Source organism: Lepisosteus oculatus, chromosome 17 (assembly GCF_040954835.1).
Source record: "Lepisosteus oculatus isolate fLepOcu1 chromosome 17, fLepOcu1.hap2, whole genome shotgun sequence".
NCBI lineage: Eukaryota > Metazoa > Chordata > Actinopteri > Semionotiformes > Lepisosteidae > Lepisosteus > Lepisosteus oculatus.
This window is the reverse complement of record NC_090712.1, coordinates 2945783-2960944: the sequence shown is the minus strand read 5'-3', so window position 1 is coordinate 2960944 and position 15162 is coordinate 2945783. Positions and strand designations below refer to the sequence as shown.

The following is a 15162-nucleotide window of genomic DNA, read 5'->3' as shown; positions in this document are numbered from 1 at the left end:
CATCAACTGCAGGTTTCCAGTACTGTTGTGAATGTGTATCAGGAAATGTGTAGGGGAAAAAGCTCCTTACTGTATGTTAAAGAAAAGAGATGGAAGCTCTATATCTCTGCAGTAGTTGCTTTACATCGTCAAATCAAATATGAGACAGATGTGCAACAGCATAAATAGCTTCTTCATCCACTAGAATTATGACTGCAATTTAAAAAATCAAAATTAAAGTGAAAATAAGTTTGAAAAAGATAGCAGTTGTAGGCAACCATGATCCCAGATAGCCACATTTGTTTTGAGTTTTCACTCCATCGTAGACCTTAATTGAACCAATTAAGAGGACTGTAATGAGCTGTTAAAAGGTGCCTCTACACCCTGAAGGTATCAGGCTGTGAAGGACCAGGGCAGCCTATTTGTGTACTACCGAGATGCAGCACTGGGGAGAGGGGACATAACATCACGCTGGGTCTTGTGGGTGATGGTCCATCGCAAGCCTGGGTTTTGCAGTGTGACAGGCTAGGTGGCCCAAGCTCACCTGAGGCAGACAGCACCTTGGTTTTGCACGATCATTCCATTTCTGCTTATTTTCTTGTACATTATTCATTCTAAAGGAAACGAAAATACCAGCACTATGACTCAAAATATATAGTTATTGGCTAAAATTGGATTTTAACAATCTTTTTCTACAATGAGGGGCTTAAGGAGAAAGGAATAAACTGTTAATGCTCCACTAGATTGAAAATGCACTTCTTAAACATGAAAGATCAATTTCAGAACATAGAAAGTCACAAAAGGTTATAAATGAGAGGAGGCCATGAGGCCCATCTAGATCATCTGATTATCAGTAATTAATTGATCCAAGGATCTCACCTTTAAAGAAACCAAGATTTCAGCTTCATCACATGGCCAGATAGCATGTTTCCATACTCCCACAACCTCAGGAATTTACTGAGGGTTATGGGAGTTAAGCCTGTTTCCCTTCAGTCTTACACAAATCACTGTAAATTGCTGTTACTGACAGCACCTCTAAACAAAACCCTACAATCCTCTTTATAGAAGGAGGAACATGACAGGGAGACCATTGATCAAGATCCTCCTACTGTATGTAATAATTATACTTCTATATAGTTCTTCTAATGTCACAGCATCTCAAAGTTACAGTAACAGTAAGAAATCAGCAGTAAAGGATGTGTAGCATTTGAGCAGGGTCATATTTGCATCGCAAGGGTGAAGACTTCATGTCCTCCAATCCCTTAAACATTCTTATCCACCGTCAGAAATCGAACTCTTCTGCACATGAAGGTGAACTTAAAATTGAAGGTGAGCTATTTACAGCTACATATACATTTCACAGACATCTGGAAAAATCAAACTTTTGCAAAAGGAAACTTTCAGTAGCTGAAAACTGTACAGAGGGAAAAGCTACTTATTATTATTATTTCCAAAATATTTTCTAAAGTGTAAAACGAGTCACTCCAAGTGCACCCAGCCCAATCAGAAGTCAGACCATCAGTGCACTTTGTGCTGAACATGCTGAACTCTGAATTCCATTGTAAAATGTATGCTGCTACATGGAAAGTTGTTTAGATATGTATGTGATGATGTTTGTCTGTCCCATTTAAATTTGTACTGTATACAGTATGTTGTTTGTATGTCTCACCTGTGTTCTTGGTATACTGATAGCAAATTCCACCAACTATTGTTGTGAGTCAATAAAAAATAATCTAATCGAATGTAATATTACTATAACATTGTACAGCAATTACCCCTCCACACCCTGTGCAACTGCAGCAGGTTAAGTTCCAGTTCTATAGGGCTGTCTCTGGTGAACACGTGCCTCTCTGTCACCACTCAAACTGCAGCAAAGAGCGTCTCTTCAGAGAGTCCCTGTGAAGACAGGCACACAGCTGGTTCAATTAGAAGAACTTTATTCTTACAAGTGAACCCATTCCACAACCTTTTTTTCAGATGAAAACAAGGAGGAACACAATGATCCGTATCATATGCTCATACTGTACATCTACCTTTAATTTCTTTTCTTTTTTTCCAAAGCATGAAGAGGTGAAAATGTTGAGTTGCTCCTGTATGCTTCCAAAGTCCCTGGTGGGCCTGTATTTTTAAGGTTTCAGAGGCACTTCCCTTTAAAGGAATATCTGCTTGCTGTGCCACTCGCGACCAAATTCAGCCTTTCATGCTACCCTTACTGTCAGGGCTCATCTATAGCAGCTGTGTTTCTGAGGTGTCCGATGCCCATGTGCTCTACCATTCGTGGTCAATACAGCAAGGACGCTTGAACAGCTCTGCAGAGTGCAGGGTTCTGCGTCCTGCTCAATTATGCTTCAAAAGTCTTTATTTTTATGTGCCTAGTGTATGTACATTACACAAAGGAGTACAATGCATACTACTAAAGGAATGTAGTGATCATATCCCAACAGCTCACTGCAAAGAGCTGTTTTATTAAGTTTGCACCCAATTAATTTGATATATATACCCATACAGACTGGAAGCACTAGTTGTGTGTATGGAAGTGGCAGCTCACAGTTAGTAACCCCGCAATCGCACACGGGGGAGAAAGAGAAAGGACCCGCCCACCTCTAAGCCACTCATCTTTTAACAGTGCACAGGCTATGCAGTATAGGGGCACTGTGTTGCTGGGAATAGACAGATCCCTGGCTGACTAATCCCAACCCTCCTCTTGGTAGTGAATGCTGCCACTTGGGGAATCCTGGCCACACTTAATTAGTGACATGCTCCAAGCTCAGACCCACAGCGCCTGGACCCCCAGAACTCAACCTGCACTCAGGCTCAGAACACTTTTTCTTTTTGAGCATTGTTCAAGTGAAACAATCATTCTCATTGAGTTGTCCACTACATCATCATCATAAGAGGTTGAGCAAACTACAGATCATTAAAAACATTAGCACTAACGGCAAAATGACCAAAGATGATGCTCACTTACGTGTGAAAAGGTCTATTATGAGCATATGCATGCTCATAATCATATAGAAGCGAAAAAAAGGCTGACACAGTAACAGAAAAACGCAGCTGTGGGATAATACCAGCTCCTCCCTGTTTCCATCATAGACGCGTTTTCCAAATTAATCAGTGAAAAAGGTTTTAAGTAATTACACGCAGTTAAGCTATGGTGACAAATCAGCTGGGGAAATGATTGTTTGAGCAAAGGAGAGACGCTAAGCTGCACTTAAAATATCCCCACATGCTGTGTGAAGAGCAAACCACAAATATCAGATGCAGAGCTGGGAACTATAGCCCTGGGAACTCTTTGACACTTGCAGGTGTTAAATTATACACCCCCACTTGAATCTAAAGAAATCAGCACACGCTGAAGAATGCTGGATGACAGTTAAAGAGAACCGTATTGTGTTTTGAGCACCACTCAAGTCTTCTACAAGATAGTCTGGCTTTATCTTTCTATATTTTTCTTTCAGCCTAACTGTCAATTGACTTTGTAAATCTGCACAAACAAAATCCCAACAACATTCATGTTAAGTATGATGATACAAAGGATTTTCAACAATGCATTAAAATGGCAGAGTAAGAAACTGAACCCGCTGGTAGGTCTCCTACTTTTTGAATACAATAGTGAATGTATTAGAATGTAGCAGAATTGTAATATCAGGTTGCCCCATTAAATTGCCCCACTGTATAAATGCAAACATGTCAGTTTGGAGAAAAGTGTCAGCCAAGCCAGTTAAGCTTTAAAACGGTTTAATGGCTATATTATTGTGATATTGACCTGTAAATATACTGTAAAAAACATTTATGATTTAGTTTATCAGCATACTTAATCAGGCCATTTAATTCAGGCTAAACTATACCGCACCTTTTCTGGATATATTGTATTTTTGTCCAACAACTTTAATTGTAACAACCACGCTTGTCCCAGAAACACCAATGCTCTTGATTCAACTTCAGATCCCACTTCAGGTGGAAAATGTACGACTCAAATTGTACACCCAATAAATGACAGTATATCTTGGTTGGAAAAAAAATAAAAAAATTGAATCACTTTAGGAATAGAAACAATTACAGTATTGTTTTTTGCTTTTGTGGTACAGCCATTTCTTCCCTTTCTTTTCACTACTGAGTTTGAAGAGTGAGGTGAAATGCAATGTTCCTGTAGCAGGGCTGTCATCTTCTAGACCGATCTTGCCAGATCTCAAGAGATGAGAAAGGCTGTGCCTTGCCAGTACTGGGCTGGGAGATATCTAAAAAAAAAACAGATGTTTCAAATAATCGTGTTTCTGTCCAATAACGTTTAGCCTAGGTGACAGCTTGTGCAACGTTTGGAACGTTCCCAAGGATGTTAAAAGTGCAGAACTTGACAATGAAAAGCAGTGACATTCATTTGCATTTTGGACTACAGGGAGAAAATAAATGTGTGAAAAAAACAAGCAATATTTGCAATCACCTGTAGAGTCCTTTTCTTTATAACACATATGATGAACAAATATGACGATCAGTTTGTTCAGTTTTAAGTCTTTAGATTTTTTCATTTTTTTTGTGAAATCTCAAGCTTAACCATGTAGAGGGCTATTTCAAATGTGCAATTTTAGTGCAAATGTTCCCATCGAGGCATGCACCTCCGTAGGGCAGAAGGACTAATAGGACAGGAACTGTAAGCAGGCTTGGCAAACACAGAACACAAGTAGTAGCTGGAAGGGAGACAGGCTACAACATGCAACTGGGCCACCTGAAAACCTAATAAACAAAGGCTACTTTTTAAAATGCCCTTTTCAGTTCACAGTTTATACAATGCATGATTTGAACTAATTTCTCCATTGATTGTTTACGGGACCAGATGAGTAAATTTCAGCTACCACTCTGTCTGTCGGCTTGCTAAACTGAACTCTTCTGGGTGTGTAAGTCATCGATAGGTTTATCTACTCATGCAGAGACAAATACATTTAAAATTCAACCAAAAAGAAACTATAAAAAAAACCAAATGCAAGCTGGCCGACATTTCTCCCTTTATTTCCCAGAATGATATGACCACCTATGCAAACCAAGGCGTGGCATTTCAGACATTTCGGTTCAACTCAATAAAAGCCTTATTTTTCCACAAGAAACTTTACAGATGACAGATTTTGGCCCAATACTGCAAGAAGAATAAATATTAAACTACATACTGTATTAAAGACTAAGTCCACCTGTCCAGTGAGGTAACTGATGTACTTCCCAGGTTGTGTTTCAGATATGTCTGTATCACAACCTGGAATACTGCTGTTTAAGCTGCAGTTCAGCAAATTTGTGAAAAAAGCTTATCAAAGTACCTAGAAACAAGTTATCCACAGGATTCCTTAATTTTACTTTACTTCACTTTCTGCTCTAGGTTCTTGTTTTGTCCATTTTTAACTGGATGACAGAAACTCAAGTCTCTGGCCATTGATTCACAATGAACCGTAAATCAGAGTGTACACCACTAAACCAAATATCTGCTCAAAATCTGATCCTCTCAGGTACAGATCTGTGATTTAAGCCAAGAATATTTTTTTTTATGTGCAGCCTATGTTAGAAAGCCTTAGTTGCACAGTAACACAAATAGAAATACAATTCACTGACCTTCTGTGAACAGATAAAAAGCTCTTGAGGAGTTCTGGCTTTGACAAAGAAAGTTTGCAGCACATGGTACAAAAAAACATGGTCAGACCATGTTAATCACTTGTCTGGAAAGTTAGAGGTGTGGGTCATTTTCATTTCCATATACTCAGATGAACATCTCTGTCCCTGTCAGGGGGCTGTCAGTTTAGGTAGTGCTCCTATGCAAAATAAATGTTTACAGTTGGAAATGTTCTCTTAAAACCTGAAATGCAGAAATTATACTCACAGCTCTTAGACATTTTTTTTTAGAGCAACTGAATGGACCGATTAAGACAATTCTGTTTTGACATGTTTACTGACGTTATAAGCCAAGAACTGCAAAAGTGGTAAAGATTAAAGTTCTGGCTTGCTACAGTAAAACCTTGTAAAATTAAGAACATAGAAATTTTGTGGTGTAACCTTAGAGAACCTTCAAAAATGTAAAAATAACAAAGATCGGAAAAACATGAACAAATCACTTTAATATTAGAGTTTTAATATTGGCATATTGAAAGATGACTATGATATCTGTATTTTATGGAGATATAGACTAAGAATGTAGTTACAATGTAGGTTTATTTTTTTGAGGTCACTGACAACAGCATGATTCCAAGTCAAGATCTGTTTGCCATAAGGTCATTTTCTCCTTTTTTTATCAAACTGTGTCATTGTAAAGGGTGTAACCATACATCCGAACAGATTCTTACAGACGAAGAGAACAATTAAGTGGTCTGACACAAAAAACTGTCCCTGAATCACACCTCTTATATTACGTCCTCTGCAAAACACAAGAACAAGCACATTTCATGGGCACCACTTTCCCCTCACCAGTGAACGTACCCCAGACAGCACTGCGTTAGTTAGTATTGTTATACACAACAGCACAACAAGAGGTTCATTTGTTTTCTTGAATAAGCCACTCACTGGAAGAGGCTGAACAGGATGTATGTTTGAACACTTTCTTCTTCTAAAATACTGTTCAGTTTCCAGAAATAATAACAGTACAAAAGAAATCAGAATACAAAACCCCCTTTTAATACCAAGAAGGGGAGTGTCAGTCCCCTGAAAGCAGATACAGTGTGCTGTCCATCTGTTGTCCTTTTTGTGCAGATCAGGGTCTGTATTGCCCAAACTGTCCCATGGTAGGATTCATGCCGTATCTGTTGGGGGCACCAGTAAAGCCAGTTCTGAGCCCCTGTCCTGATCCCACTCCAGGCCCCATCGCCATCCCCAATCCCAGTCCGCTCCCCGCCCTTCCCAAGCCATGGCTGAAGGCGCTATTGTAGGGCGCTGGCCCATAGCCAAGGCCCATGGCGTAAGGCCGACTGTTCTGGGAGCTGGCCAGGAGCACCGGGTTGATGTTCCTTCCCGGCGTGTTGAAGGAGAACTCGGGGGGCGGGCTGCTGGGCTTGGCGGGGGTGGAGGTGAGGGGCTCAGGCTCCCCGCCAGGCCGGGCCGGCGGCAGTGGGGGCAGGCTGCCGTACTCGGAGGGGTGCAGTACGCCCGCGGGCAGGGCTCCCGTCATCAGGGAAGGCCTGATCCAGTCATCCTTGAAGATCTGCACCGTCAGCGTGGAGACCAGGGTGGAGAGGCGGGTGGTCACGTGGGCGAGAACCAGCTGCTCGTTGGCGTCTCGGCGGATCCGGACGTGCACCGAGCCAGCCTGGGAACACAGGCGGGTTGAAGGATGTGAGCCACAGCGGCAAAGAATAGACAAGAGAGGCAAGAAAGCACTGAAGGAATATAAAGATCCCCCAGTGAATCTGTCTTTTGTCATCTGTCATTATATTTCCTATTCAATGTGTTGGTGTTTCGATCCGCTACATTCTAGTCTAAGAGAAAACAGGGTATTATAGTCTGGAAGCAAATGAGGTCATGGGGTACATATGAGACCCAGATTTTGATGAACACCAAGCAGAACTAAACCTCATCCCTACTGCATTATGTCAATCAGCTCCTGAGCAGTCTGCTCAGTCCCATTGGCTGAAAGAGCCAAGCGATATGGAAACTATCCATTAAATTAAAGTGATAAATAACACGAAACCATAATAAATGAATGAAGTGCTAGACATAAGTAGCCCTCAAACACTACCTGATATTTTCACTATAGCGTTAGCGCATAATGTGGTAACAGAACAGTGAGCCGTCAGGGATATAGCTGTGCCCATCATGACCGGCTGTGGGAAAACTTCAAATGAATACAGAGAGTGTTTTCCAGATAAAAGTCAGAAGACTTCTGGGCTGAGGCACATTTATCAGAAATCCCACAGCACATCAAAGGCAATTAAAAGCTCTACCCTTTTAACAAAGCAGGGTTAAAAAACCCATTCAGCTTTAAAGGCGTTCATTTTGAAGTAAATGTTGTAGATTTCCTTCAGCCCTGAAACAAGAGACTTCAGCTCCCTCCCCAGAGCAAACTTCAGATCACCCCTGGCACAGAAGCAAAGGTTCTTGGATGAGGACAATTGTTCTTACTTAGCAGGCCTTGAAAGAAACCCTCTATCTAACAGAGACAACAGCTGAGCTGCTCTCCCCTGGAAAAATACACTACATGTATATTTGCTTGCTGATATTTCTGCAAAGTAATTCAGAGCAGCTCCTCAGCCAACAAAATGCTTTATGTGACCATTTTTGTATTAAAAGAAAATTTCCATCCCATTAGCAGATTCAATTGAGAACCCTGAGATCAGATGATCTGATTTCTGAGTGTAGTAAGTATTAAAAGCAACAAAAATTATTTGTTAAGTTTAATGTTTTTTTGCACTGCATCAGAGCCCAGTGGTCTTACAAAAGTTATCAAACACAGTTGCCAGTTGTGGTTATGTTTTAAGAAAGCAGGGAAATGCAAAGGCACTTTATAATAACAATGTGACATAGCACAGCATAGATGTAATGTACTATGCTCCTGGACATTATCAGCTTGAATGTGGAAGCACAACTTAGAAGAAATTTAGACAGGTAATACAGCCAGCTGTTAACTGGCTGGTAAAAATAACAATAGTTCAGTGGTCACAGTGCTGTACAGCCAGCAGAGGTTCCTGGATATCAAGGCACAAAAATAATAAAAACCAATCCAATCCAATGTGCCATATCAGCCACACAAATACTGTACTTCAAATTTGCTTCTTGCATTTCCAATGTTTTTCGTTTGCCTCAACGAGAAAAAACCCAACCCAACGCACCCACAAGCCAACTCTGGAGAATTGGACCTACCAGAGACCCGAAACCGACTGTCCAAAAGTGCTCATTCCGAACCTCCAAAACACCATCAAGAGTTGACACCTGCAATGCAAGTAAATATAAAAACTGAATTGACTTCACCTGCATCAACAGTCCATACCATCATATGAATTTACTGAAGGTCTTTGCTACAACCTGCTTGATAATGACATAATCCCATAAATTATCAACAGATTGCTGACAAGCTGCAGACTTGTGCTGTACTCCTGCAAAGGAACAGACCTCACACAATTACATCTGCCTCCAGATCCCGGGTACTAAAACCTCAGATAAAAAAAAGACAAAAACTCAGATCCGACTTCTATTTACTGGAATGATCTTCATGTATGCCACAGGCGTGATGTATTTTGAAAAAAATGTTCCATAGAAAAACATAGATAGACCCACTAAAGTCAGCATTAGTAGTAAAACTTTTGCATAAATGCCATCTTGAGCACTTTGTATTTTAAAAAGCATAACTCTCTCTGACGAGCCTCACGGTCCCCATGTCTAAATGGCGTGAAAAGTAGTCTCTTAGACAATAATAATTACAATAATAAAGCTCTGAGATGCATAACCGTATTTATTCCATTTTTCCAATGTGCTGTATTATTTCATTTACTTTGGTTGCCCATATTGCATCTTAATTTGTATTTCTGCTTCACTGCCAGACACATTACATTTATGCTATCAGGGATTTTTGAGCTATTTTCTGACTGCTGCACTCCAAAATGCATGAAGTTCATAAAGATCCATTACATATATCTCATACATGTTAAGTGTAAGTCACCTTGCACAAATGATTAAGTTGAATGTACAAACAATAATTAACAATATTAAGACACTCCTTACATGACTGAGTTATTGACCTCGGCTATCTCTGATGTCGATTTTGATCATTAAACAGACGTGTAGCATTTTAGGGTTTCCATAATTTCCCGGTTAATTCACCTACCTCCCTCAGTAATTTATCCAGCTGTCCAATGACATGTGAAGGTGTTGTCTAAAATGAAACACAGCAGGATGTGAGCACACTCTGGACAGTTACTTAAGAGAGATTACACACATGAAGCTGGTTTCAAACCTGTCCTGAACTACTAAGGTCATGATATTATTGGAGAAGCTGACCTTTACATTGGGAACTGCTTTAAATGCCACAGATATGATGTATGCAATTACATAAGACATAGCATCTAGCATGTTCTTCTGCAAACACTGGAGGTTTTAAAGAAATACATCTTCAAATAATAATGACAATAATATTACTAAAGCTGCATGTCATCTGATTTGTAACCTGTGGTAGAAACTCAGTGAGTGGAATGATGATTTACAATAGTTTAGATCAATCAATCATTAGTTTCTTTATATATTTATGTTTATTGGCAGGGAGATGAAACTCTATTTTCTACAAGACAAATCAAGTCTGGAATGTGTCACAGGTTGTACCTGCAGACAAATGTTGCTCAAAAAGTCATCAAAGGGGAACTGCAGTCCCAATTTCTCAGACTGGTTAATATTGAAAAATCAAGAGCCTTTCCTGCTGTCTAAATATTCTTACCTGGAGGAGCACCTTTCCACTGTAGACACTCATGGGGTACATGGTACCGAATGTCATTAAAGCAATGGCGACTGCCGTAGCCGTGTCCACAGCGTAGTAATTACTGCAACCAAAACAGTGGGGAGAAAGATAATTACAAGCCCTGTTACCAAAAAAACAGGATCCTATCAAGTTCTTCTGTTTTGCATGGTTTATGTGAATGCAGTGTGCCTTCTTTCGCGTCCTCGAAATTTACAATATGCCCTTACAACCAATCAGCAACTTCAACACAAAAGCACTGTTTGTAATTGTGTAGTAAAAAATATTTAAACTTCCCTGTGGCAAGCCCTTTTTTACAGGCTCAACATCCTGCTTCATTCACAAATTTGTGTGCTGCTAATAAACTATTCTAATCTCGCTTGGCTGCTGACTTAAAGCAGCCTACAGTGCAAATCTACATGGATTTTCTTGATCTAAAAAGTACACAGTGTGGTTTAAACTATGATACTGGACTGACCAAGTTTCTCTGAATGTATCTTGCTTACGGAGTTTTGTAGTAGTATTAGATACAGTTCATTGCTGGGAGCTATGTAGTGTTTTCAGATATCCCAAGTTAATAATAACATTACATAAGAAATATTCATTGTTTACACCTTGATTTTCCTGTGAAATCTGCTGTGAAGTCAACTAATGACTGGTCCTTGTTAAAGTTTTAGAATTATACATTGTGTAATTGTTTTTGGTCCTTGTGAAAATTAAAAACAATATATTGACTACCCTTGAGATAACTTGAAGTTATATAAATTATACTCAGGCATTGGTAGACCTGAAGAAAGTCAAAATGTGACTAAACACTTGCATGTTCTGCATGTCTTTACAATTTTAACATTTTCAGGTTTGGTTTCTTTTCTTCCTCTTTTGTAACAGAATGTGAGTTATTATTCCATTGGCAATTACGCTACAAACAAAACATGAAACATGAAATTCATTCTAAATCATTGTGGACAGAATTCACAGTTACAACATATAAATATAATGCTATCCCCACAAAGGAACATCCATTTTAAGAATATTACCAAAACTGGTAAGAAAGCCTTAAATGTTTACGATATATACTGTAGTACTGTAAAGTGATTCAGCTAACAATACCTTAGCAGTGTTCCTGTGTAGGAATGACTTCCTCAGATCTATGTATAAATGTCTATAAATAAGCTGAATGTGGATATAAAATTATTGGTAATCAGATTTTTAATGTGTAACAAGCTTTAGATATTTATTTACAAAGTACTGGTTAGGATTAAACAAAGAGGACTTCTGAATCCACTTTGAAAATAATGAATAACGAAAAAAATAGGATCGACTAGAGCTAAAATCCTGTAAAAAGCTCTGTTCGTAATGTGGTGTTTTTGTCCAGTGATTCAGATTACTGGCTTAAGAAAGTGCTTGAGCTGTTCAGTATCCTGAACTTACACCCACTTCTTAGGAAGACTGGAAGTTGAACTAGAAGGAGCTTTAAAAATCTTTTACTCACAAACGTATGCAGTGTTACTAGACATTTACAACAAACAGACATTTCAATAAGGCAACTCAAAACGTCCTTTACGTTCGTTGCTGAATGCCTTCTTCATTTTTGTTCTGTGATCCGTTGCTTATAAGCAGCTCCAAGCACATCACATTAAATGCTACACAGACGTTCCAATACCATACATATTCAAATAAAGGATATCTAATAATACACATTCCACTTGGGTTTGATTTTTAAACAAATATTCAGAAGGCAAATGAGAAAACTAAAGCAAGGTTCTAGTAAATAACACAAAAATATACCAATACCACTGGAACATGGACCTGACTACATTTGGATTTCATCTTCAAAATGTTCTGATCTCAAATCACAATAATAAAATCCACAAATTACTATAAGCTTACTATAAGATTTTTTGATATAAGGAATCTTACTGGGATCTAGTAAGCAGCTGCGTCAGCATGCGTAGATTGCAAAGGAACAAGTAAAGGTTTATTCCAGGCTGAAAGGAAAAGAGACCACGTTTGGCTGTGGAGCCTTCTTCAGGTGTGTCCTTCAGGTGTGAAGAAGGCTCCAGAGCCGAAACATTGTGTCTCTGTTTTTTATCATGGAATAAACCTTTACTTGTTCTATCCTCCTTTAGTATAGACTGTTTTTTTGGAGATATTTCTCCAATAGCCTTGGGGACCATGTCCCTAACAGGAGATGCTGCAGTCCCTGGATAACTCTTATTTGTTTTCTGTATTTCTTGTGATGTGAAGCAGAAACATTTTCAGCACCGGCAGCCCTGACAAGGAAAAGAGTAAATAAGTCACTCACTTGATCTCGATGAGCATATAGGTAATACAGAGAGCCAAGGCCCCCGCCAGGTCTATCAGCACGAAAGGGTTCATCCGTGGAAGAAGCACGCTGCTCAGCCCAGGGATAATCCCACACAAACTGAAGGGAAATCCAAAGTATAAGACGGCTTCAAGACAGTACAGTTTGGTAACATTAAATCTGTATCACCTACTGTAGATTGAGTGGGGTTACAGGAAAATAACAAAAATCACGATGACACAAAAATACATGTGTATGGTCATCCCATGACATATTGCAATATGTATCAACATACAGTATATAACTATTCATTGTCTGATCTGTCTGCTATCCTTATTAGACTCTGTCTCCCCCTTGCTATAAAAAGAGAATAGGTTCTTCAGAGTTCTACTGTATAATTTACATCTGACTACAAACTGAAAACAATAATTTCAAACACCTGATGCTTCTCCCTCCAATACAGAAAAAACGCTGTTATAACAATATTTTCACAGCCCTGCTACACTATCACCTTCACATTCTTTCTGAAGGACAATTGTCTACAGAGAAACCACGTTTAGCACTAATATCTCGAGCACCAAGCTAAGCTTTGCTTCTTGTTTCCTCCCTCAGTTCCAACAAGCATGAGGCGTAATGCTTATTCATGCAGACACGCTCTGTTTAGACAGTTAAGAATAAGTAACTCACTTGTCAGGATAGGCTTTCATAAAAAATGAAAGGCTTTATTTCTGCTGTGACTACTGAGGAGAACATTTTGTGTGTTTATTCAAGAGCTTCACTGGTGCTGCTGTCAATCTGAAGTTAAGATGCACAACAAATCCTTATCTAGTAATTCATATAAAATAAAGATATGCATGTACTCACATTTATATGTATAATAGATTTTAACTGCACAGAGAATTTATTTGGGAAAAAAAAGATCAGAACAATTATCATAGCAGGAAGCATTAAGTTTCATCTTCTTATTGTTGAATAGGATGGATTTCTTTGAAAGCAACATAGTGCAGATATTTCTTTGGATAATAAAAGATAAAATACAATAAAGAACATTTTCAATCTAAAATCAGACCAGGTACAGCAACTGTCTAAATGTATTAACAGACTATATTTATTATCTTAAAACAACTCAAGGTATAGGAGAGCCAAATACAGTTTAACCTGTATTTGGATATTAATAGTTTATTCTTATATTAATGGATTACTATCCAATTCAATAATAGTCTTTCAGTCCATTGATATAATTTAGACAAAGATGAATTCTAATTTAACCAGCAGTGTTTTTGTTTGCACAATCTGTATATTGTGCAGAAATGCAGTTACTTGAGGTCAAGCCATTTTATTTCTCTTAAGTACATTTGTGGATTGTTTTGAATGCAACAGAGACTGCGTTCTAATCTCTGTGGTCTAATACATAAAATGTAGGATTACACTGACAAAACCAAACACTGGATTTCCTGCCTAAAGCCTGTAGTATAGGGAAGAAACAATCTTTTCATCACTGGTGGGCATAAAAAATTAAACGTATAATGAAGTTAAATAAATGATGATGGCAGGTTTTATTGCTTCAAAACCATCCTGACTGGTTAAATGCTGAGTTAATAAAATTAATAAAAAGCCAGTTCAAGGAAACAATGAATTCCCTCGCAACAAATTCTATTCCAAACTTATTTGCGCCAAACTTAAAACAAGCCTCATCTAAAACCAGTATCCGTATCACCTGTAACCTTATGTTCTCCTCAACACCCATCAATTTTGGTGGAAAAAGTACAAATCTGACCCTGTTCTGGCACAAGGCTTCTCAATAACACATGGCAGCTGCTGTTAACGTAATAAAATTTGCAATGAAAATAAAAGAGGAAAGAAAGGAAAATACAAAACTCTTCATTATTACATTTTATCTAATTCCCACTCTAATTTGAATCCAGTATTCCTCTATTCAGCCACTACAAATCACAACAGATCCCAACATGTCACTGACGTATATTTCAACTAGGTATTTTGTAATAAAACAGTTTGTATACTATGTACAAAATACTGAATTACTTATTACTTATGTAGCTCACTGTGAAATTCAAATTTCAATAGTCAACATCAAAGTGACAAATACAATTTGCATTTTGTGAGCCCTAACACATATTAGAGTGGGAGACATAAAAAACAGAGACTAAATTACAAATATCTACCTGTGGAAAACTGTGACAAGATTGTGTCCTCACGCATACTACAGCATGACTAATGTTGGCTCTGGTCCTTCCAAGGCAATGCATTATACATGTACATCACTGAAAAGCGAAACAGAAAACTACCATTTTCCAGAAACCCTGAGATAATCTTGTGATCTCAAGACGACAGCTTTGTTTTCCTCAGCAGAGTAACAGATGATCCCGAGCTAAGGAGTAAAAAAAAGAACCGCAGAATGGCCCCAACCAGGCGCTGCAGTGACGCGCCCAAACTCACCGCAGTGGATTTGTTA

General features: G+C 38.7%; 1 protein-coding gene across 1 annotated transcript in view; it reads right to left on the bottom strand.

Annotated features, from left to right (window-relative positions):
- Window positions 1–6052: 6052 nt before the first annotated feature.
- Window positions 6053–15162, bottom strand: part of slc30a6 (solute carrier family 30 member 6) — a 49331-nt gene continuing 40221 nt past the window's right edge. The window contains exons 11-15 of the mRNA XM_006638412.3: window positions 12690–12809; window positions 10367–10469; window positions 9764–9811; window positions 8803–8871; window positions 6053–7252 (exon numbers count right to left, since the gene is read on the bottom strand). Coding sequence (XP_006638475.1) covers window positions 6701–7252; window positions 8803–8871; window positions 9764–9811; window positions 10367–10469; window positions 12690–12809 — 892 coding nt within the window. The 3' untranslated portion in view covers window positions 6053–6700. The remainder of the gene's footprint in view (window positions 7253–8802; window positions 8872–9763; window positions 9812–10366; window positions 10470–12689; window positions 12810–15162) is intronic.